Source organism: Anopheles stephensi, chromosome 2 (genome assembly GCF_013141755.1).
Source record: "Anopheles stephensi strain Indian chromosome 2, UCI_ANSTEP_V1.0, whole genome shotgun sequence".
In the NCBI taxonomy this organism is placed as follows: Eukaryota; Metazoa; Arthropoda; class Insecta; order Diptera; family Culicidae; genus Anopheles; species Anopheles stephensi.
The window spans coordinates 50,736,724-50,759,890 of NC_050202.1; the positions used below are offsets into that span (position 1 = coordinate 50,736,724).

The 23,167-nt window shown below is 45.1% G+C and overlaps 2 protein-coding genes across 2 annotated transcripts; one reads left to right on the forward strand and one right to left on the reverse strand.

Annotated features, from left to right (window-relative positions):
- Nucleotides 1–2,290: 2,290 nt before the first annotated feature.
- Nucleotides 2,291–14,075, reverse strand: LOC118502568 (enolase-phosphatase E1). The gene is made up of 6 exons (XM_036034890.1): nt 13,588–14,075; nt 8,029–8,184; nt 7,816–7,952; nt 7,468–7,724; nt 7,107–7,330; nt 2,291–5,380 (listed from the first exon to the last, which is right to left on the reverse strand). Exons 1-6 carry the CDS (start codon nt 13,675–13,677, stop codon nt 4,016–4,018), a joined length of 2,229 nt encoding a protein of 742 aa, XP_035890783.1. The 5' UTR covers nt 13,678–14,075; the 3' UTR covers nt 2,291–4,015.
- Nucleotides 14,076–15,214: 1,139 nt separating this feature from the next.
- LOC118502570 (putative RNA exonuclease pqe-1) lies at nt 15,215–23,139 on the forward strand. Its single transcript, XM_036034892.1, has 7 exons — nt 15,215–16,484; nt 16,555–20,682; nt 20,751–20,879; nt 20,958–21,079; nt 21,199–21,295; nt 21,361–21,533; nt 21,619–23,139. The coding sequence occupies exons 1-7, from the start codon at nt 16,158–16,160 to the stop codon at nt 21,794–21,796; spliced, it is 5,154 nt and encodes a 1,717-aa protein (XP_035890785.1). The 5' UTR covers nt 15,215–16,157; the 3' UTR covers nt 21,797–23,139.
- The last annotated feature ends 28 nt before the right edge of the window (nt 23,140–23,167 follow it).

The following is a 23,167-nucleotide window of genomic DNA, read 5'->3' on the forward strand; positions in this document are numbered from 1 at the left end:
TGGAAAATATTTAAGGTAAGAATGTATAAAACGATATACTACTACATAATAAATAGTATGGTGAATATTATCTTTCTTCTGTCCTGAAAACAGCTTAAAATGTTAAACTTTGAACTACATTTTCATACTACGAGCCGTTGCGTCAAGCTCTGATTTACGAAGTACGAGGAAGCTGAGCGGCACATGATCGTCTTACTAATTGTTGCCCACTGGCAGGATCGAACAGAACATACTATTTTGTAGTGGAATATACTAAGAGAAAACATGGGCACCGGATTTCCCACGACTCGAAGCTCTTTCGGGTTAATACGCTGGTGAAAACTGGAGGTTCCATATAAAAAGCTACACAAAAGCGTTTAAAGGATATCTTCACAAAGATTGGTACAGATACTCAACAATTGTAAAGTTACCAAAAAAATAGGAGTTTTACGTAAAAGAATTTCTATTCATTCCGTAATGTTCCATGATTTTAACTCTGTAGAAAGCGAATTACGCAGGGCTGTTTATCTTGCTACGGGTAAAATCAAGTCACAGAAAGCCAGAAATGGCAGGCCGACACCTTTCGCGGTTGTACGCCAGGAAAGAAGAAGAGAGAAGGAAGCGAATTCAATCTTATCTACATTTCCCAGTAACGGTTAACATCCTTTGGATTATCCTTTGACAGACAGTTTGGATGTAAGCATCAAAACAATATTACAGCAGATTAAACATATGGGAAGCCAAAGTTTGGCTCAAGACTTATGTTTAGGAAGTTTTCTTCAAAAACAAAACCACTGCTTCCAGATTCTGACTGAAATCAGTTATATGGCTACTTAGTTCTGACAAAACAAATGCTTGCATGCTGTTCGATTATTTGCAGACCTTAATCAGTTGTTCCAACTTGTTGTTGATAGATTGTATAACTGGCCAGACCAACTTAGATCAGATGAAAGGATCGATAACTTGCTCACAATCAATATTCTTCAGAAGCGTCTGCTGCCGCTCATTGTGAATAATTGGACTGCTGCATCTCAGATACGGACAGCATATTCTTCATCGTTTAGGAGGATACTAAATCCCCTGGACGAATGAGAGCTAAAAGTCATCTCCTTCTTTGTTAATAAGGTTCTCCAAATACTTGGTATAATTACTGGCTTCTTTGATTTGGTTTTACCCGTCGCTAGATAGTCAGTTCTGCGTGCGGATAGACGATCCTGGCAGGTTTCAATACTCGCCGTACTGACGTGGGCGCACGTCACCGATGCCGCTTCCATCGTAGGATAAAACTCATACGAACAAATCTTCAATATGGCCATATCAGCTCCAGATCAATTGTTAACGCTGTAAAATCATTGTCTGTACATATGAGACGAAAAGATGGTGAACATTTTGGAGGGTCACTATGGTATAGGGCGATCGTAAAAAAGACTATTTAACATAAGTCTCTCCTTTAATGCACACTTAGCAGCTCGTCACTACGAGGACCGTGGTTCAAATCCTATTCGGGTCTCCTTTCCGTGCGCAGGACTGACAATCCAGCTACGGGTAAAATCATGTTACAAAAAGCCTGAATTTTGGCAGGACACAAAATCTCTAGAGGTTGTAGAGCTCGCCGCAAAAATACTGTATACAGTTCAAATACTATATCCATGCATAAAAGAGCGGGTTAAAATTCTTACAGACAAGATAGAATTCACCTGCTTTAGCGTAGACATAACCGATTTTTTTTTATATGCGGAGCTCGATAGGAAACTTTGTTGAAGCTGATCGGTCAAAATTGCACACTTTTACTTGAAAATGATCAGGTTCAAGTAGTTTTCCGGGTGTGGTTACCTGCTCCAATTGTACTTCTCATACCTTAAAGCAGTTTTCTTCGGTAAGTTCGTCATCGTCCATCGTCTTTCACGTGGCTTTCAACTGACATCCGTTTTTTTCATACCCTTCAATGTTTTGCTTCCGTCACCTTTACTTCGTAGCCATTTTGTAAAATAAATGAACTACCGTTTGACTGTTTCAGGCATGTTTCTGTTAACAACTTTCTATTGTTGCAATCAATCTTCGCACCTGGTATAGGAAAATAAGCAAAGCATGAAACAAGCGTTATAAGATATCAATGCAATGCAGTAGAAGATACATTAGGCAGTACGGGCACACGTTCACAGGATATAGGGACAGGATAGAATTAGTATGTAATCCACCATTCATTCATGAGAATTTCTCCAACCAGCAACACCACCAATTCACCATATTTTTCAATCACTTTTCGCACTGTTTTTCCATAACAAAAATAACTTGTTCGTATATATGTGGGTGTGTTTTGGGGGGTTTTGTTTCTGATTCCTTGGTGTCTGGAACATTAAAATATTATCGATTAGTTTATTTTTCCATAACTTTTTGTGCTGTTTTGTTTTTTCTCTTGTGTATGCAGCAAATTAATGCTCGTGTTTTTTTTTATCTCCGTTCCGCATTCATCGTAGTATTGGGGACGACAGTAGTGTTAAGCTTTCTGCCCGTCCTTTAGTAGTAAGTTTCACATTATTACTAAACACTCACTCGCTTGTGAATATTATTCATCCTTCCTGTTCTTCTGCTGCTAGAGCGTTGATTTCATCTCCATGCTATCGGTTGGGGTGGTCATGTGTCCCACCCATAGATCACACACATCGACATAATTCCGGCAGAACATACACGACGGGGCAGGCTAAATGACTTCGTCACCGGTTAGTGCATAAAAATTGGATCGTTTTACATCGAATACTGCGTGTCGTCAAATCATCGTTCGATCGTTCGTCTTGGCGAGATTATTTCGTTTTGCAAGTAATACATTTCTCCTTCACAAATCACAAATCTTTCAAATTGTCCGTTGAAAAATAGGAGGAAAAACAAACCGAATGTATCCGCTATACACTCCCCGAATGATGGGGGGTGTGTTTCTGTATCTACACAAGATATGGATTTCGTTAGCAAAACACATATCAGTTGTCCACCATCGTCGTCGTGCAGTTGTTAAGTGTAATCACAATGTATGAGGAACTAATATTATAAAAATTAACGCTGTGTGTGTTCCGATTTTGAGATGCGCCATTTTCAAATTTCACCTTCCACCTTCGACTTCTGCCTTCTTCACACCAATGAGTTTGCATCATCCTCCTCTTTTCAGTCTTTCATCGATCAGATCCCCACATGGGAATGGGGACAAATTCTTCTGGTTTTAATGTTAGATTACAGTTGCGAGAGAGAGAGAGAGAGAGAGCTCTTGTTGTAAAACGACAAGAAACAGTGGAGCAGCATCTCATCACGGTAGTAGGTGCTTGGCCCTGCGGTTACGTCGTTGCACATTCAGAGGAGCAGCATCGTGTAGCGCCAAATAAATATTAACCGAGACACAAAACCAATGCTTCGCTCTCGACGCAGCTCTCTACTGTTGCATCTTGCGTGTGGTATTATATGCCATATATGTATGTATGTGTGGTCAAACTGTAGACAGTAGCTCTCCTATTAAGCCTAGCCGCGCACAGATTGATTAAGTTCGCTAACAGAAAGGGTGCAACCAGGCCGCTTCTCCATTGTCTTTTTTTCCCTGGCGAGGGAGGCTTTATATTCCATCGGCAGTTCTTCTTGTAGTGGCCATGTGTCAAATCATATAAATATATGTTTATATAAAAGTTTCAATTGTAAGAAATAGTTCATCCTAGTTACGCGCGTGGAAGCGGGTTTGTCATTCCTCGCCTTAGTCCGCAACAGTCCTGCATCCACTACGTACCTAATATTACTATTCTGGTGAAGATAATGCGTCATTAAGTTTAAAGATTCTTCGTTACAATCAGTACGCGTCTGTCCCAGCAATACAGATCTTCTTTGCTAATGTTCTTGCGAAGGAGGATGCTGTTCAAACTATTTACTAACGCCGTTACTAAGCGCCGCTATTAAAATGAAAGAAAGGAATAATATGCTTGGCCGATCGTGTATAAGTGCGGACGACTCTGGTCAATCAAATGCCCGGCAGCTGGGAAAGAACGAGATAACCATTTCCGGCTTATGATTCTGCCTCGATCGGTGGTGCCGGCGTAACTACTGGCGCTGCTGCCACAACCGGTTCAATTTCCTTTTTGGCCTTAATTTCAGTGGAGGTGACTTCTTCGGCATCGGTGCTGCTGCTTTCGGTAGTGGCAGCAGTAGTGGTAGCAGCGACGGTAGTGGTGGCGGTACCATTCGTTTTCTCACCATTCACTTCCTCCGCCGCCGCCTCACAGTTGTTGAGCGAAGTGTCATTTTCTTTGTCACTATCGCCGCCACCATTTTTCTCCTCCTCAGCTACACTGCTGCTACCAGCACCACCGTTAGTGGTCACTTTCGACTCCGTATCTGCTGTGCCGTTTACCTCTGTTTCCGATTTTGCTACCGGTTCTGCCTCACCCTCGCTAGTGCTCTTACTAGTTCCTGTCTCTTCCGTATCGGTTGTCGTCGAAACGATATCACTGTTTGATTTTTCCGCTTCTACTGAATCAGTAGTAGTAGCGGCGGCGGTGGATTTAACATCCTCTGCCACTGTTGCAGCACCATCTTTTGCCTTAGCTTCAGTGGTAGAAGTAGTAGTAGAGGTGGTGGTGGCCACCTCCTCCACCGGAATGTTATCTTTGCTTGGAATGTCACTGGTAACCTTGGCCTCTTCCACCACCTTACTGCTAGCTTCCTTTTCCGTCTCAACAACAGTCGCTTCCTTTTCAACGGGCTTTTCCGCCTCCTTCTTCTTATCTTCGGACGCCACTTCGGGAGTAGCAACTACTTCCGTCGAATCTACAACTGCCTCCACCTTATCCTCTACTGGCTTTGTTTGTTTTTCAACTTCTTTTTCTTTAACATCATCTTTCTGTTCTTCGGCCGGTGGTTTCACATCCTTCTTGCCGCCATCAATTTCATCTACTACCTTTGATTCTGCCTCCTTTTCGTCAGCTTTAACCGTACTATCCTCCTTCTTTTCAGCCGTCTTTTCCTTTACTTTCTCCTCATCTCCAGTCACTTCTGGCTCTTTCTTCTCCACTTTATCGTCAGTCTTTTCACTGGTCTCAGCAGCAGCAATCGGTTTCTCCGGTTCAACCGGTGCGTCAGGTTTATCTAAATCCATCTTTTCGGTTTCTACTTTCGGCGTTTCCACCGGTGAATCTTCTTCTTCCATTTTTTCTACCACTTTCTCCTCTACGGGCAAATCACTCTTGGCAGGTGTTTCTCCTCCATCAACTTCCATCGCCTCAGTGGGTGGTTTCGGTTGAGCAGAGTCGTCTGTGGCGGTAGAGGGCGGCTTAGCCTCATCGACCGTGCCCTTATTTTCTGTGGTTCCATTCTCTTCGGTTGCTTCCGTCTTTTTATCACCGTCGACCTTGGTCACCTTGGACGGTGGTTCCTGAAATTAAATTTAAAGAAAACCACACAAAAATTATAAGTAAATGGCACGATTACAATACTTCCCAATCGGTTTGCTTCACACCAATGCCGAGCATGCTAACGAAAGCTTCCCGATTCCCCAATAGATGGCACTGTCTGCATCTTGTTAGCTAAGACAACAACCAGAAAAGGCAAAGTTAGGAGCAACAGATGAAAACAGTCAGTGCTCATCGGTTGTACAAGTAATAGCCCGGGGAAAAGATTGAATTTAACTTTTTTTAAATTTAATTACAAAAAATGCTCACAAAATTCAAATATTAATTGAACGGTAATTCAAAAACTTAGACCAGCATTTCCAAAATCCGAATTATTATTTAAAAATCTATTTTAGATAAATAATGTGGAATAATGCTGTGCATTAGTCAAAATTTTTGTCAAAGCATATTCTTATACACAATACAGAGCTGTGACAAACAGAGCCATTATCTTGTATTTGAAAATAACGTTAAGCATTCTTGAACAGCTCCCATCAGAGTGTATTCTTAATAGACCCTAAAATAATATCGGTATTAAAGGTATAATTAGCAAATCTTTATCATCGAAATAAAATGTTGGGTAGGTTTGTAAATCACTGTAAACGAACCATTTAAATATTCTTACAAGCACCGACTCCCAAGTAGCAAGTCAACCCGAACATTTGCCTAGTGCAGAGCAAGCTGTCTCCCCTTCTCAATACACACACATGCGCTAATCATCACAACCACCACAACCAAAACTCTCGCCCCAATTTCTTTCTCTGGTCAACAACCGAATGGTAAAAAGTGCAACTTGATTTTATACATGGCAATGGTTTCATTAAACAACAACAACAACTACATAATAAACTAACATAAACGATTTTTAAAGCTTTTAAACCATTTAATCTCGATCGATCAGACTTGACGGGATGTATTTCAATAGATTAAATTTTGAAAAATCGAACCGTTGCGGATGAAACCAATCCCATGTATGGAAGACATTTGTTTTATTTTGTTTTTCTTTTCACTAGTTGATGAAGAGGAGGGGTTGCCTATCATGTGTACTGTGTATATAAAGGAACAATTATTATGCATTGTGTGTCTACTTGGTTTGGTATATAAAATTGTGTTATAAATCAGGTTTAGAAATTCACAAGTACCATCATGAGCAACAATCTTAGAAAAACTCTTACTTAAAAGATCAACTAAATTAAATCATTGGTAAGTATTCTTTAGAAGAGACATCGTAATAAGCGTAATTGTAACAGTTAGCACCAAAAGATGAATTTAAAGATATGTATACCGTTACATTTATCAGTGGCTCGATCTTGTTAAGGTACTATTTTCGATTGAAATGATCAAACTTTAATATTTAATATTTAAGTTAAACCAATAATTCATTCTACTCAGGATCATTTTAATGTAAAATGTAAAATAAAAACAGACATTCATTTACCCAAACATTTGTTTGTTGCTGCCGACTGCTATTCGTTACTTTAGTTTTCTTCTTCGAAATTTCGTATTGGCATCTTAGAAATGCGATTTCAGATAATAAACTTTCATTTCACTCCTCTCTTGTAGAGAAGGGGTTTTCTGTTACTTGCGGCACTAACATACGGGGAAAAGAACAAGGATTGGGAATGTTGCAAAAGGGGATGTTTGTTTTGGGGCATAGGAAGATCAGTTGCTTACTTCTATAGGCAAAATTTATTTTTTGTTTGGATATACCTGTGCTTGGTCCTCCTCGGAAACTTCGGTCGTTTCCTCGATTTTACGTTTGCCGTTGGTAACAGCAGCACCACCATTCTCCTCCTTTGGCACTGCTTCGAATGATAGATCTGAAAATGTGGTAATGACGGTAAACTCTTTGCGTTCCTCGTCGGACAGTTCCGCGTTCCCGGGGCGATCGAGCAGCACCACATTGAGACCAGCCTCTTTAGCCGCTTTTGCTTCTGCTCGGATCAAAGAAAAAATACACAAATGGTAAAAAAATAAAAACAATTGCACATGGGCAAGAAATGAAGGGTTAGAATTGATTGTTGAGTTTGTCTGAGGTAGTGTCTGACCGATCTGAGGAGACACTACTTACCTGCGTATACGTCAGTAAGGAACAACGCTTCCTCGCCCGATGATTCAATGTTCTTCAGGATGGATTCGTAGCTTGCCTTCTCGCGCTTGGCGCCAATCTTGGTATCGTAATGCCCCGCGAGATACTTCAGCAGATTGCCTTGCTCGCTATGCTCGAACAACAGCTTCTGAGCGTCGACGCTGCCACTCGAGTAGATGTAGATCTTGCGACCACTCTCCGTCCACTTCTCAAATGCCTTCTGCACATCGTCATAAACACTAGGGGGGAAAAGTTGTAGAAAAGAATCCCAAGTTAGGTAAACTATATTCAGCTTTTGTCACAGCATAACAGCTCTGCTAGATCACTTACTGTCCCTTGATGGTGCCATCCTTATAGCCCTTCGCCCATACCAATCCTTGCAAGGTCTTCAGCGAGCCCGTCTTACGATCCTTTGACATTTGCCATTCCACATTTTTTACAATCTCCGGAATAATATCTTCCGATTCCTTAAATTAAAAAACATAAACATATCAATTTACCGGAACATAGCAGGGAACTAGTGCAATCATCACACACACTTACCCCAGCAGAGATCGTCGTCACACCTTCCACTTCCGCCTTTTTGTCCTCTTCCGACTGTTCGCGCAAAGCGGCCACAACCGTTTTCGTGGCATCTTCGTTCCAGTTGTTTTTCAGATATTCTTCCACATTTTTCAGTGCATACGGGAAAAGAGTATCCTGCAAAGGGAAATAGTGAAGAAAAAAAACAATTCAATTTTTGCTTTATCTTAGTACATTGGATGGACTGTAGAATAAATTCAAACGTATTGACTCGGATCCTTTTCCGCATGATTATCCTTCCAGTTCACGACAGGAATGTGTTTGTTTACCACCCTTTTCCCTTACGCTGTGTGTGTGTGCCTGTGTGCGGCGTTCACCAAAGTGGCATCGTTGTCCTTGAAAACAAAGTTTCATCAACAAAGTCATTGACCGTCGTCGGCAGCGTCGTCCTCGCCGCTATTTTATAGACGCCGGTCCTCTATTCGTGACTGCGCTCAGAACCAACAACAGACCAGGCAGACAGACACATCATCTCATATGGTCATGGATGGGATGTGCCCTCGTTTATCCCTCCTTTTGCTCTTCCTTTATCCTATACGCTATAGGAATAATAGTATTCAAAGCAACTTTCTTTGATAAGCTTTCGTTGTTCTTATACCTCAATGGTTTATTTTAAATCCCAAGTCTTTAAAATAAAACAATTGATCGACTTTGGGAACGATTTCTTTAGCCCAGAAGCGGGTGATGGACATTTTTCTCACACCCTCCTACTAAACGGCGTGCAAATATCCGTTGAAAAATCTAATTATAAATGGATAAACCAAAAAGGATAAGATATCCACAACCAAACTGGATAAGAAAGATAGGATACAGCGGCTATGAATAAAGTAATTCAAAAAAGCAAGTTTTTTTCTAGGCTTCAAATCATAGTTTTCTTTTCTTTTGAAACACTCCACTTTAACTCCATTTTAACGCTTATCTCATTATTCCTGTATAAATACCTCTGCCTAACTTGTTTTCTTCTTCTTCGATGACACTACAACCTAGAGAGGTCTCGGCCTGCCATTTCTGGCTTTCTGTGACTTAATTTTCCCCGTAGTAAAGTAGTCAGCCTTACGTACGGGAAGGTGGTATGGATGGGATTTGAACCACGGTCCTGCCGTGTGAAGACCAGCGCCGCTGTCTAACTTGTTTTAAGTTTCTTTTCGAAAAGAAATGCCACAGGGTGACATTCTATGGTACGCAGGCTCAAATATTTGTCTGTAGATTGGGAAAATGTTTCCTGGTCAGTGATACATTAGTACATTAGTTGCGTCGAGAAATTGATTTGTGATTCGGATTATTCCAGCATGACTATGACGATTCGTCGCAATATTGTGCTGAATAGTATAATTATCAATTCTGTCATAAGTTATGCTGAACAATTATTTCATTCATGGAATCTGTCTCCTACAGTTGCATGCGACTTAAACTTTCAATCGTCTATTGAATACTGTCATTGTTATTTTTTGTCTTATCAAGTGATTTGGAGAATCTATACGAGGTTAAAGAACTTCAGAGCTATTAGTTGAACTAAGAACTAGGAAAAAGTGAGACATCGTCTGACCGCCATCGATTATAATCGCATCAAATTTTGCAACATTTTTTCATTTCTGAAAAAAAAACCCTAAACGCATAAGAAGTAACAGATTCTGACCATCAAACAGTTTTGTATGACTTTCGAAATGTTACAGAAACTGGCTGTGGAATGCGAGAGGCGTTATTGCTTGAAAATTGTATCATTCAAATATCCCATAAAAACTGAGAAGAATCTTTTGGACAAGATTGATATTATTACCCAAAAATTCTCCGCTGTCCGTTGAACTCTTCGGTCAATCGGACAGGTTTGGCAACGATAAAACCTTAACTTTACGATGTTTTACGAGTAAATTATGGCATCAAAAAACATTCTGGACCGTCTGCCGATTCTCACTGAGAAAACCCCAATTGGATTCATTTCACCACAATCGAATGCCATGGTATCGTTTACAATAAGATCGAAGAACCGATGATTGGAACTGGTTCACTACATTTAAGAACACTATTGCCACTATTAAATGGTACAGCTAGACAGCTATGCCTAAAGGTTCCAGGTTGAACACCCATCAGAAGTTAGTCTATTTTTCCATCCAATTTGTTCAGAAACTCAACAATTCATTTACGGAATTTTTGCACCTGAACAGCTTTAAAGTGCAAGAATCTTTGATAAGTACAACCAATTACCGATCACCCTTCAGAGATGGGAGATATAAAATAATTAAGAAAACCAGGTACAGTAAAACTACACTGAGATGCATGGATAGGAGCATGGGCAACCGTTACGAAAGTTGAGCTGCACCAGGTCAAGAAACCACCTTAATAGTGGCAATTTCCCCCCAAACGGTTTGAGTTTGAAATTCGAAAACAAAACAAAGGGTGAAAAGGTTTTACTACCCCTTTACATCTTCTGCTTCAGCTGCTTTATCCACCCCTAAAGACGCTACAATATCCATTCGCTCTTAATTTTTTAGCCTTTTTTTCCTGTATCCAGCTGGAGTATCGCTAGATTTCATGGTCAAACACCAATTTAGGCAGATTATAGCAGATCATGGTGGGTGTGTCACATAGAGTTGTTCGTAACCATCGCTCTCAGGTACACTTTACTTTGAACGATGTCCATAAATAATTGTAACAGAGATTTCAGCACATTGTCTACCTTCCTTCTAAAAAGGCAAGGAAATGAAGAAGTAAGAATATAAAGAGCCGATACCTTCCCGCAAGCAGGTAAGAGGACTTTAGCACAGAACGCACCCTATAGCAAGGTCGGTAATAAATTCACCACCAGCTCTCTCACACATGCCGGCCGGCAACCAATACCACCACCACCACACACACACATCAAGAGAAGCATCGCAGCAGCCAGAGTTGGTTGTGAAATTAATTTTCATTCCCTTTTACCCGGTTTTTCACTTGGACACACACAGCCTACACTAGTGCTACTGCTGCTGCTGCTGCTACTGGATGGTGTGATGCATATGTATCTGCTGCGCCGCCTGCATCTAAACATGTTTTGGTTACCCCATCGAGGGGGGAGGGAGGATGTTGTGCTGCTAGTGCCTCCTTCTTTCATTAATCTATGCTCACTGCTCACTTGCCATATTCTTCTCCACCTACGGCAGCGCGCGATTCTTCTTCCCTGTGCACACTCAATGCTTGTTTTACACCGGTTGTGTTGCAGCAATGGCCATTCAATGCTCGCACGTTGCATTTCTTTGCCCTTCATACCTGCTTCTTTTTCATACATGCAAAGGAATTTGTCTTTGCAGGAAAACTAGTTCTTCAACCACCAATAAAACAAAAAAAAAACATACGTACACGGAACCGAAAACCAACGAGAAAGAGAAGAGACAAACGAACGAGATGCTGCTGGCTCTGCTGGCGGCTGGAATGGTTTGGTTCTATTTTTAGATGTCGCGCGTTTTCTTCCCTCTGCCAGTTTCGTCCGTTTCTTGGTCAATTGTTTTCCGGATTATATTGTACCCATCGCTCTCCTTCGCCAGTGCCAATGTGCAAAGGAGCATGCGAACGCAACGAAGAGATGAACATAACATAAGGCCCGGAGAGGTCAAGAGCTTTTCCGCCGGGTTTTCGTTTTCCTGATCCCTTTAAAATCACTCAGCAAATCCAACATTCAAATCTCCATGGGCAGTGGAACCTTAAAGAAAAGGTCTTCAAAACCAGGTGTTGTTAGGCCAAAGAAAAAGGTGAAAAAAGGATCCTAAACTAATGATTTTGTTTTTCCTGATTATGTTACAAGAAATATTTTAAATTTTGCTTAATTATTCAAATTAATAGACGTGAATTTAAAATGGTACACATTCTTGCACGATACACAACATCAGCAAAACTACGCCATTTTAGACTGTGCGTTCCACTTCCCCTGATCCTCCCCCGGATAGCTTTTCCTCTTTTTGACAACCGGTAAAAGCAAAATGAAGGCGTTTGAAGCGACGCATTTTGTGATTTTTGTCTCCGGATTCTAGCAGCCTCAGGCACGGGGTGTCCTTTGTAAAGAAAATCTAACTATAATTTGGATTTAAAACACTATAATTTATTGATAAATGCAATTCCCCCCTCGAAATGCTCTCCACCACAGCGGTGGGCATGATCTACAAGTTCCGGTTACTGCACTCTTCACTTTTCCCAATCTACACTAACACACACACACGAACTCTGCTCTCTCTATTTCTCTCCAGAAGACTCTTGCATAGCAGCCATCGAGTACGAATTAGCAATTTTGCACATACACTAGCGCAAAAAATCCCTGAACTCGAGAAGTTGCATCTCACACACTTCCGAAGCAGCTGCGGAAAACTACACCCGAATAGTGTGTGTAGCTCGCGTTCCCTCGAAACGGGAAAAAGGAACGGCGGTGCACACACAAAAAAAGGAAGTTTTCTTTTTTCTGCCAGCCATTTGTCTGCCTCTTCTTTTTGGCAACACATTCTCACACACAAACACACGTTTTTAACGGTTTTTTTTTCTTGGATCGCAAAGAACAAAAGGAAAATGACGCCCGGTTTGCTCCACATATTAGCGACTGGGAATTTATGGAAATTAGTGGTCGACTTAATTAAAAAACGGATAAACCCAGTTGAAGCATTGATTTCAATGTTCAGCAGCAAATGTTGCTTCCATTTTAGCGTTTGCCAATCTCTTCACAGCCTCCCTAGATGAACGGCCGCTCTTTCTCACGTTAGCAGGGGACCATCAAAAGCTCCCATTGCTGCAAGAATGTGTGTTCTCATCCCATGCAGCCGGTACCGTCCGGAGAACATCGTGTGAATTCAAATGTTTTACCCGTTAAATCTAGCCTTCACCGACACAACCACATGGAAACTGTGTGCGGTTGCCCCATGCAACACACGGTGGAAGGATTTAGAAGATCTTATGGAAAAACACGTTTGAGAGCATGTAGGAAATGTATCAAAAAAAAATTCACACACCACTTTTGTTGCTACCAAACCGTTTTCTTTTTCTACTAACGTTCAAAGTTACCCCGCACTGCTACCCTTCACCCCCCGCAATCCAACATCCGTCGTCCGACGAATTTTAACAACGGGGCTTTGTATTAGTAACGCGCGGCTTGCTCTCTTTCAACTTTGCCGGGGCATGTGAAGGTATTAGTAAGCGAACACCCAACGATCGATCGATGACACCGGGAGAAACGGCAGACAGTGGAAAATGGAGAGCATGGAAACGGAAAATGAGAAAAAGATCGTCGTTCAACCATTGCTAGCGTCGAATGTACGAAAAAAACGGTCCCATCCTGTTCTGTTCTATTGAAAAAGTTTCAGAAAAAGTGTGGATTTACATCTACACGCATCCTGTCTGATTATTCTACTACCACACCACCACCACCCGTTCACCGGGTACCGGAAGCGTAGTACCGGCGCTGGAGCGAAGAGACGGTGGAATCAGCAAGGGTTGGGGGGACACATATTTCAGAAATTAAATTCCATTAAATTGCTACTAACTATTCATCGTCAAGTTTTAACTTACCTTTACGAACGAAATTGACGTGGTGGTCCCTTCGATGTCGCATACGATATTCTTTGCGGCCAGAATCTTCTCACTCATCACGGCTGCCATTTTTTCCGTTGAATTCAGAGACAAGCGCACACGCACGCACAAACGCACACAGGAATACACTGGTCGCAGATGCACTGCCCTTTGAAGCTGAACCGCTCGTTGGACAAAGACGGTGAAGGATAAGGATGGGTGGCCGGTAGTACGCGACAAGGAATCACGTTTTGCACGAAGCCACAACGATTCACGCGTCAGTGCGTCGGAAGGGCAATTGATAGTGTAAATTCAGCAGCACTTCACAGCACACACACACATACATATACACAGGCACACACAGGACCGAGGAACAGTTCAAACGACGGAAAACTCCCGATGGAGACGGAACCAGGCAGTACCTATACGGTTGACGGTGGCGACAAGATTGACCGAAGAAGATGTGCAGGAAAATGACAATTGGACCAACGGTGATGTACGTGCGTATGTGTGTTGCCCCAACTGTCGCTACACCAAAACCTTACAAATGTTCTCGGCGAAGCAGCAGGCACAGCAATGTCGAATGAATATTCTGGTCAAAATTGGGGTGGTTGAATATTGTAAATGCAAATAATGATAACAATTTGAAGCTGAGAATATGTAATTTTAGGATCGCAAGACAAACTACCATAACATGTCAAAAATTGCTGAACTGTAAGAACTGCTGAAAAATGTTGTAAATTACTGTTCACACAAAATTGTTTTTATCACGTCCTTACACCCAAGGTATGTAGATATAGAAGGTAGAGTTGTTTAGAGCAATTTGACATTTCTCGACCTGACATAACAATTCCGGGGTGATCGAGGGGAAGGGTATTGAGAAGAGTGAGAGCAGCATCGGAGGAGGCGCTGGTGGTGGTATCGCTTGCGATTTTTTGACGAAAAATGCAACCAAATATCGTGAATCTTCTGTGGGACAACTCTTAATATGCAAAGATGACCCATAAATTAGCGAAATTGCTCAAGGGACTGAGAATCGAGGCTGTTTGTTCATGTTGGTAGCCCCATACCATATGTTTTTGTAAACAAACTCTGACATAACTCGACTAAAATGTCGCCCTGTCAAATCGATAAAAATTCACCTTCTAAATACATACACCTTGCTTACACCCGTCAATGGTCAAATCAAATCTCCTCCGAGCCGTTCCATGTCTGGCCTTAAGTTGTAGAAACAAAGCAAAAGAAGAAAAGGAATATATTTCTGTAAAAAATCTTTTCAATTTCAAGTAATAAATATTAAAAACTATTTTTAATGCTTGCTCAAACTTTTGCCTTTTCGGCTTGACGGTTTTTTACATTTGTTTTCCCAAGAACTGTCATTTGTGTAAGGACTTTTTTGTTAGTTGGGAAACCAATACGAAAAAAGGACTTTATTTTATTATGTAGAACGCTCCAGCTTACATAAGTTAACATCTGATAAAATTATGCAATAATAAACAAACAAACGACATGATGAGGAAATATTTCGTCAGCCTGCACATTCCGTCAACCTTCTCGAAAATTACACCCATTGACAATCAGAAGCGTTCCCAAAGCGTTTTTGGTGCTGTCACCGAATTTGGAACCGTGTAATCACGGCTTAAGTTTCGTTGCGTGCATTTCTTCGATTGGATTTCCTCACACACAAAAAAAAACTCGTACGGGAACGTAGGCAAAAGTTCTATTCACAAGCAATTCGGTTCTCGAAGCCTTTCGCGCCGTTAAAGTGGGCCGCACACCTAGCCAGAAGCGTTCCCGAGGGGCTGTTTGGTGTGTTCCACCGAACCCTTCCGTGCGCTCGCCACCAGACCAAGCGGCTGCAGCCCCAGGGTTTTCCACAGAAATTTTTCGTCCCGCATTGTCTTCCCCTGCCTGCCCGTCTCACCCGTATCAGCAGAAGCAGCAGCAGCAGTAATTCCAGTAATTGAGAGAAAAGATTGGATAAGCTCAACAACAAAGACCGATCCAGTCGAAACTGCATTGGATCATCCTACTCGGGCTCACACCGCACCCACCCCCTCGTTTGCCGTGACCATACAGTGCCTCGTGACTAATACCTTGCGGTGGTAGGGAAAAGGGTCACGCTTGGAAATAGTGGTCGCGCTGACCGAAAGTTACTGATCGACTCCGTTAAAAAAAAGCAGTGAAGCAATCGAGACCGAGAAAAGCCCAGAAACGACAAAAAATCGTATCTAAAGAGCTCTAGCATCAAAGTAAGCCAACCTGTACCTTACCGTCTTCATTGCGTGGTGCGCAACCACCGAACGCGTGTGTGCGATGGGTTCAATGTTTTTGTTTTGATTGCTGCATGGCCTGCTTGGTTGAAAGGCAACAAGATCGGTGCACTGGAATGCAGTAGCAACAGATTCATCAGTTCGGGTGGGTGGGTTGCTCCGGCGGAAACGACGCAAGACAGTGCTTGAGTGTGTTGTGTGTGCATGATCGGTGTAAGAGACATTCCACTGTAGCGACAGCATAAGCGACCTGAGGTCCTTGGGTTATTCCCATCTGGGCGCAATCTGGGGTAAGCTATGAATTCTCACCGTCCGCTACCGCACGGTCATCATCATGGTGCGCCTTTGCAACCGGCAGCAATGATCGAGCGTAGCGGCGGTGTTAGCGTGGTGGTGAACCCCCGGTTCGAGGCCGACAAGCAAGCTTGGGAGGATGCGATCCGGGGGTACAACGGTAACGATCCGCTCGATCTGTGGTTCAACTACATCACCTGGTACGAACAGAACAGATCCTTCGATCGCACCAACAATCTGCGCTCGATCGTGGAGAAATGTCTGTTGCTTTATCAGGACACGGAGGGCTACAAGCAGGATACGCGTATGATCAAAATATGGATGAAATACGTAAGTAGCGAGCGCGGAATCTCTCAATGGCCTTTGCAATAATCAGTTCCCTTGTTTCTGCTTCTTGTAGACCAACATGCAACAATCGCCCGCCAGCTTCTACCAAATGATGTACAAGAAAAACATTGGCACGCAGTGCGCCAGCTTCTACATTGGCTGGGCGGAAAGTGCTTACAAGCAGGCCGAATCGATCTACAACCTCGGCATACAGATGAAGGCACAGCCGATCGAAGAATTGCACGAAGCGCAGCGCAACTATCGTCTGTACAATGAATCGCTTGCAAAGAAACGGTCCGCCAGCACGATGGTAGAGCCAAGGCAGCAGGTCGCATCGCAAAGTCCACCACAAAAGAGGCTTAAACAGGAACCGGGAAGCTACCAACTGCAGACCGGAACGAATGGAGCCGTTATCCATCACCATGAAGGACCGAATGGGACATTTGCCAACCAGCCACAAACGCAACAACAACAGCCCCAAGCTTACTATCATCAACAGAAAGCCCCGGCAAGCTATTACCTGCCGGAAAATCCTCCCAACGGTGGTACTTACTACACTGGTAGCAATGGGCAGGAAGAACCGTACCAACAGACAACTTCGTTCCCATCGGGTGAATCAGGCCCCTCTTCCGTACCTGCTACTTCTGCCGCTTCCTCTGCGTCTCATGCTCATCAGCAACCCGTGCAGCATCAGACGACGCCCAGCGAAGAAAATTATCTTGCAGCCGCGCCATCGAACGGTAACGGTCGTCAGCACCAGGAACAAGCTCATAGAACGGAGGGCGAACCTAGTGCGTGCGAATATCAACCATCGGATGAAAGCATTATCGAGTGTAATCTCAACAATTCGGCGTACGTCATTTCATCTTCCCTGAGCTACGTCTACGATGATCCCGAACTTGTACAGTACCCAGTCGCGGAAGAGATTGCGCGCCCCGTACCGGTACCGGATGCTGCCGAGCATGCAGCTGATCATCAGACGACGGACGACAATGTCGTTTACGATAGTGATGCGATCCGTCTGCCTCCAAACTTTGCACGGGAAGCTAGATCGAACCACGAAACCTGGGATGTTCCATTGTGCCTGGAGGAACCGTACGATCCGAACCGGAAATGCTGCTATCCGAAGCATCTCGTTTACCCTGACCTGCATGCCGAACGGCCAACGATGGAATTTTCGTTGGAAGAGATCCGTGCCCAGCGGTGGTTTGAACGGAAACGGCACCAGGAGGCACAGAAGAAGCTGCAGGAAGAACAGGAAGAAGCACAACGGCAAGCGAAGGCTGCTCAGCTGGAGAAGGAAAAGCAGATGCGTCAAATGCAGCAAATGAAGTATCAGCAACAGCAGCAGCAGCAGCAGCAACGCATGTATGGTGCTCAACAATATTCCTCAAACGCTTCTGGCCACATGCCAATTGGGCAAACGATGCAAACACAGCCGAACAGCTACCATTCGGCGCAGCAAATGCGACAGGGATCGATACAGCATACGAGCAATTTCTATCACCAGCAACAGCAGCAACCTTACCATGGTTACAGCAACGGTTGCTATACAGCGTCGAGTGCTCCGATGCAGCCACATCATGGCTACCAGCAAGCGAATGTGCCAGCGGCGACGGTGATACAGAACCACCAGCATCATCATCATCATCATCTTCACAACCAGCAGCAGCAGCCGACACATCATCATCAGCAACAGCAGCAACACCATTCGCCAGTGCCAACCAGCCATATGCATTCGCCCAGTGCTGCTGCTGCTCCGTACGGGCAGCACGGACAGCAACAACATCATTATGCACCGGCTAACCACCATCATGGGCATCTGCATTCGCCACAACCCTACCATGTTCCGTACGAGAATTATAACCATCATAATACCTATCCTGCGAGCCAGCAGCCTGGACAGCAGGCACAGCAGCAGCAGCAGCAGCAGGAAGTAACAGCACCCCAACGGACGTACCAGAGTATGACGAACGTTCTATCCCCATATGGCTATAACAGTCCGGGACAGCAGGAAACGATCGCACCACGTCCCGGAAACGCTCATTACGCAATGGCACCGCAAACACCATCAAACCACCAACACTATCCGCAATCTCCGGGGCATCAGCACGCTCACCACGCTCACCACGGTCACCACCAACCGTTGGGTATGGCGGGTGTGTCGCAACAGCCCCACCCAGGTCGAGCACATTCGGTACTGCAGCAATCGCCGCACCAAGAGCACCCCTATAATCACCACCATCAGCAGCATCCTCACCATCCTCAGCATCCTCAATACACGTCCGTACACTACAATGCGAACGAGCAACAGCAGCACACGAAACCGCATGCCGTCGTTCCGGTGGCAGGATATGCGCAGGATTGTGCTCAAGATGCGGCTAAACTGAATCCAACACAGCACAACTACAAGCAGCACGATCCGCAGACGCCATTAAACGGTGACAGTAACACACCGACTGGATCGTACATCAGCAATGCGCAACAGGGACGCGATCATCCGGCTGCTGATGGGCGCCACGGGCAACAGCTGCAGAACAATAACCACGGAAAGTACAACAATGCCAACAACTGTGATGATTTCGAGGAACAAATTGAAGCGTCAACGATACGGTTCTCCACACCGGCGGAGAATGGCATCAGCCGGAAGCAGACGATCACGATCAAGTTTAAGAAGGAGAAATCAGGTCTCGCTCTCGCGGTGGATTCACCCTCACCACCAACGGGCGAAGGTTCTGGCGCAGCGCTGGAGCAGCAGCATGAGCAGCAGCAGCAACCGTCAGCACCAGCTGCTCCGGTGGAAGAAAAATCGAAAAAACACAAAAAGCACAACCAGTTGCAGCGTGCGAGCGAAGCAGGGACGGGCAAATCATCCTCCTCCGCCAAAGGAAAACACTCGCGCAAGAAGCAATCGTTGCTGTCGGTGGTGGAAACGGATGAGCATCCGATGGACGATGCGAACCTGCTGCTATCGTTCTCGCGCCCCGAAAAGGATGAAGATTCCTGCCTGTCGGTACAGTCCCAGACGGACGCATCGTCCGTTGGGTCGAAGAGGAAGAAAAAATCGAAACGATCCAAATCGGGTGCAAGCGGCAAGGACAAGCGTCACCGTCGGCATCGCTACGATCTGGATGAGGATTATCAGGCGGAACAGGAGGAGGAGGAGGAGGATGGGGAAGAGCCAGTGCGAAATGGCGTGCTGCGGGAGCGTGTGTTGGATGATCAGTACTCGGAAGCAACGGTCGGTGGCTATGAGGAGGACGATGACGGTGTACAGGATCAGTACTACGAGGTCGAGGAGGAGGAGGACGAGGAGGACGAGGACGAGGAGGACGAGCAGGAGAATGGGGAAGAGGACGAGGAGGACGAGGGCGATGAGGAGGAGTATTACGGGGAGGAAGAAACGAGCCGGGAGACGACACAACGGCGCCGAACCGTCGGCAGTGATCGCCGGGCGGCTGGCAAGCGCATCATTCGCCCGGATGAGGATGATTCGTCGTACCAATCGAACTCCGAGGTCAACACGTCCTTCAGCAACATTTCCTTCGCCGGGGACAATAGCAATGGTCCGTTCAATTACGGCGGTGGTAGCAACTGTTCGACCCCGGCACGTCGCACGCAAACATCCGGCGGTGGCGGCGGTGGTGGTGGTGGCGGTGGCGGCGGCGGCGCCTTTTCCAAAACGTCTACCCCCGTCGCTTCGTTCCGGTATCTGCGCAAGCAGGAAACGAACCTGTCCACACTCGGCCAGAACGAGGATTCGATGAGCTCGACCGTCGCCGAGAGCAGCTTCTTCCAAGCGGGCGAACACGACGAGGAAGCTCGCCGGCGCCGGCTCGAAAAAGCGCTCGGCACGATCGAGACGCACCTCGGCCGACCGTTCGTGGATCCGTTCAACGGGGAGCTGTGCCGCGCGTTTCTTACCAAGGCGGACTTTCCGTCCCGGAGCCGCGATCCGGCCGCCAACTATCACCTCTCGAGCGCGAATCTGCCAAAGCTGCTGAAGGGACAGACGGCGAATCTGGGCGGGACGGGATACAGCATCGAGAAGGAGGTGGGCCGCGGGTCGTACGGTTCGGTGTTTCGGGCGATCCACACGCAAACCGGTGCGGTGGTTGCGATCAAGTATCAGAAACCGGCCAACACCTGGGAGCTGTACATCTGTACGGAGGTGAAAAAACGACTGACTAATCTTAAGATGGTACGTGTGGCGCATCGGTACAGGAAGCGAGGGAACTGTAATGACACCTTTTTGCTTGCCCGTTTTAGTTGCCCGGTTTCATGGACATTAGTGCGGCGGTCATCGCGCCGAACGCGAGCGTACTCGTGTCGGAGTTTTCGCAGTACGGTTCCCTGCTGGACATTAACAATAAAATACGAACCGCAGCCACCAGAAAGGTAACGCGCGAAAACGCCGCGCGATGAGATGCATTGCAATGGGGATTAATGTATTTGTTTTCGCGTTTATCGCTACAGGTGATGCATGAATCTCTCGTGATGCACTTCAGCTGCCAGATACTTTCGATCGTAGAGTATCTGCACGCCTGCAACATAATCCACGCGGACATCAAGCCGGACAACTTTCTGCTGATGAAAATGTAAGCCCGGGCGGTGATTATAAACGCCGTTCTGTAGCCTAAGAGCTAAGAGTTCTGTAGCCTAAGAGACTCCTTCTCTCTCTCTCTCTCTCTCTCTCTCTCTCTTGCCCTTTTTGCAGACCGTCGCGCGATCTCGAAGAGCCCACACTGCGGCTGATCGATTTTGGTTGTGCCATCGATATGAACTTTTTCGAACCAAATCGCCAATTTAAGAAGGTAAGCAGTCAGTTTCTGAGAGGAAATGGTAGACACTTGCTTTGTACATGGTTGTTTTCCGGCAGGTCATCCAAACGGACGGATTCACGTGCATCGAAATGCAGGAAGGGCGTCCATGGTCGTACCAGACCGATCTGTTCTGTGTGGCCGGCACGATCCACGTGATGCTGTTCGGCGAGTACATGCAGCTGGTGAAAAAGTACGAAAGCGGTTGGGACATCAAGCAGAAGCTGCCCAGGTACGTCACTGTCGTGCAGATGTTAGGCGACGGGTGAGAAATCACAACTAACTGTAAATCTCATCCTTTCTTGCGGTTTTTACAGGTATCTGAAGAAGCACGTCTGGACGGAGGTGTTCCAGAAGCTGCTCAACATCAAGGATATCGACCATATGCCGAGTTTGCCTGATCTTCGGCGGTTGATCAACGAGGAAGCGTACAAGATGGATTCCGAGCTGGCGACACACATACGCTCGCTGTCGAATCTACTAAAAAGTCGATAGAGAGAGAGAGAGAGATAGCATACGATTCGTTTCGCCTTGCTACGTTCTCAGTGTTCCACGTTGTTTGTTGTTATCACGATCGGGAGCACGTACGTCACATGTCCGGTTTTATTTGGTGGTGTACGTAGAGCCTGCGGAGCGTTCGGGTTTGCGCTTGTGTGAAGAGAGAAGTATTAGTAAGCTATACAGTGTACATTGTTTATAGTAGCCGGTTAAGCACTTCTCGAGAAGCGGCACATCGCGATAGACGACGCGTTAGGGGTATAGTATATTCCAAAGATTAATTTGAATTATTAATGTACATTATTTTCGCTAACTAGCTTGCTTATTATACTCCGTCAAACATATGGATTTAGTAGACAAATTTTGTGTCCAAGCTCGCCCCGGAGGGCGAACCGGTTGCACTAGGGATTGGCTTATTATTTATCCATTAGTGGTCCAGTTTCATGCAATCAAAATTTCAAGCGTTATCTTAGCAAAATTGATTTCCTTCCGTCTCCCTCTCTCATTCACCCGCCCTTTCATCCGCTTCCTAGTCTTGGTTTGAACACTAAAAGACTCGACTCGTGTTTCTTGGGTATGTTCGGTAGGGTGTCTCAAAGAGAAATCTTAAATCTACACTCCACGCAACCAAAATATATTCTGTTGGATTCGGTAATAGAGAATTAGTTGCAGGTTACACTTTCGTTCATAATTGTAAATAATTTATGCGAAAATAGACTGGCGGGTAGTAGTAATAGCAGCAGCAGGAGCAGTAGTAGAGCCGTAGTAACGAGCAATAGGACGTACGAGTACTGAAACGCGAGCGGGAAACAAGGAGGCACCGAGATAGCTCCCAGACTGAATGTGTTGGTGTACCAACTACACACACGCCTCGTTGCCATCCCTGTGCTCGCTGGAGGCGAAGTTTCCATGGTAACCGTCGGTATCCTGTCGCCTCCGTCAACTATACCAGCTGCACATGTTGTTGGCCAGATATGACTGATTCTTTCAACCACAAGCAAAGGTGCATCATACGTGTATGAGTGTGTGTGGGTGTGTGTGTTCAGATGTGTATTTTGTTTTCTGTGTGTAAGCTGCTGTGTATGCTGATGTGCTAGATACACGCTGTCACATGCTGGTTGGAGTAAGAGGCGGTCACCATCCAGCAACTGCAGCAGAACGAAGATATACGTAGCTTGAAACAAAACGAGTGATAACGACGAGTGGCAGTAAGTAAAAGAGCATAACAAAAAAACTACTAAGAGAAAGAGAGACAGAGAGAGAGTTATATAGCACGACGATGAAAGATAGAAGAGGAAATAAATGGAACAAAACGCTGTGGATGATGAAAAACAAACCAACCACCGGCTTTCCCAACATTTTCCGAAC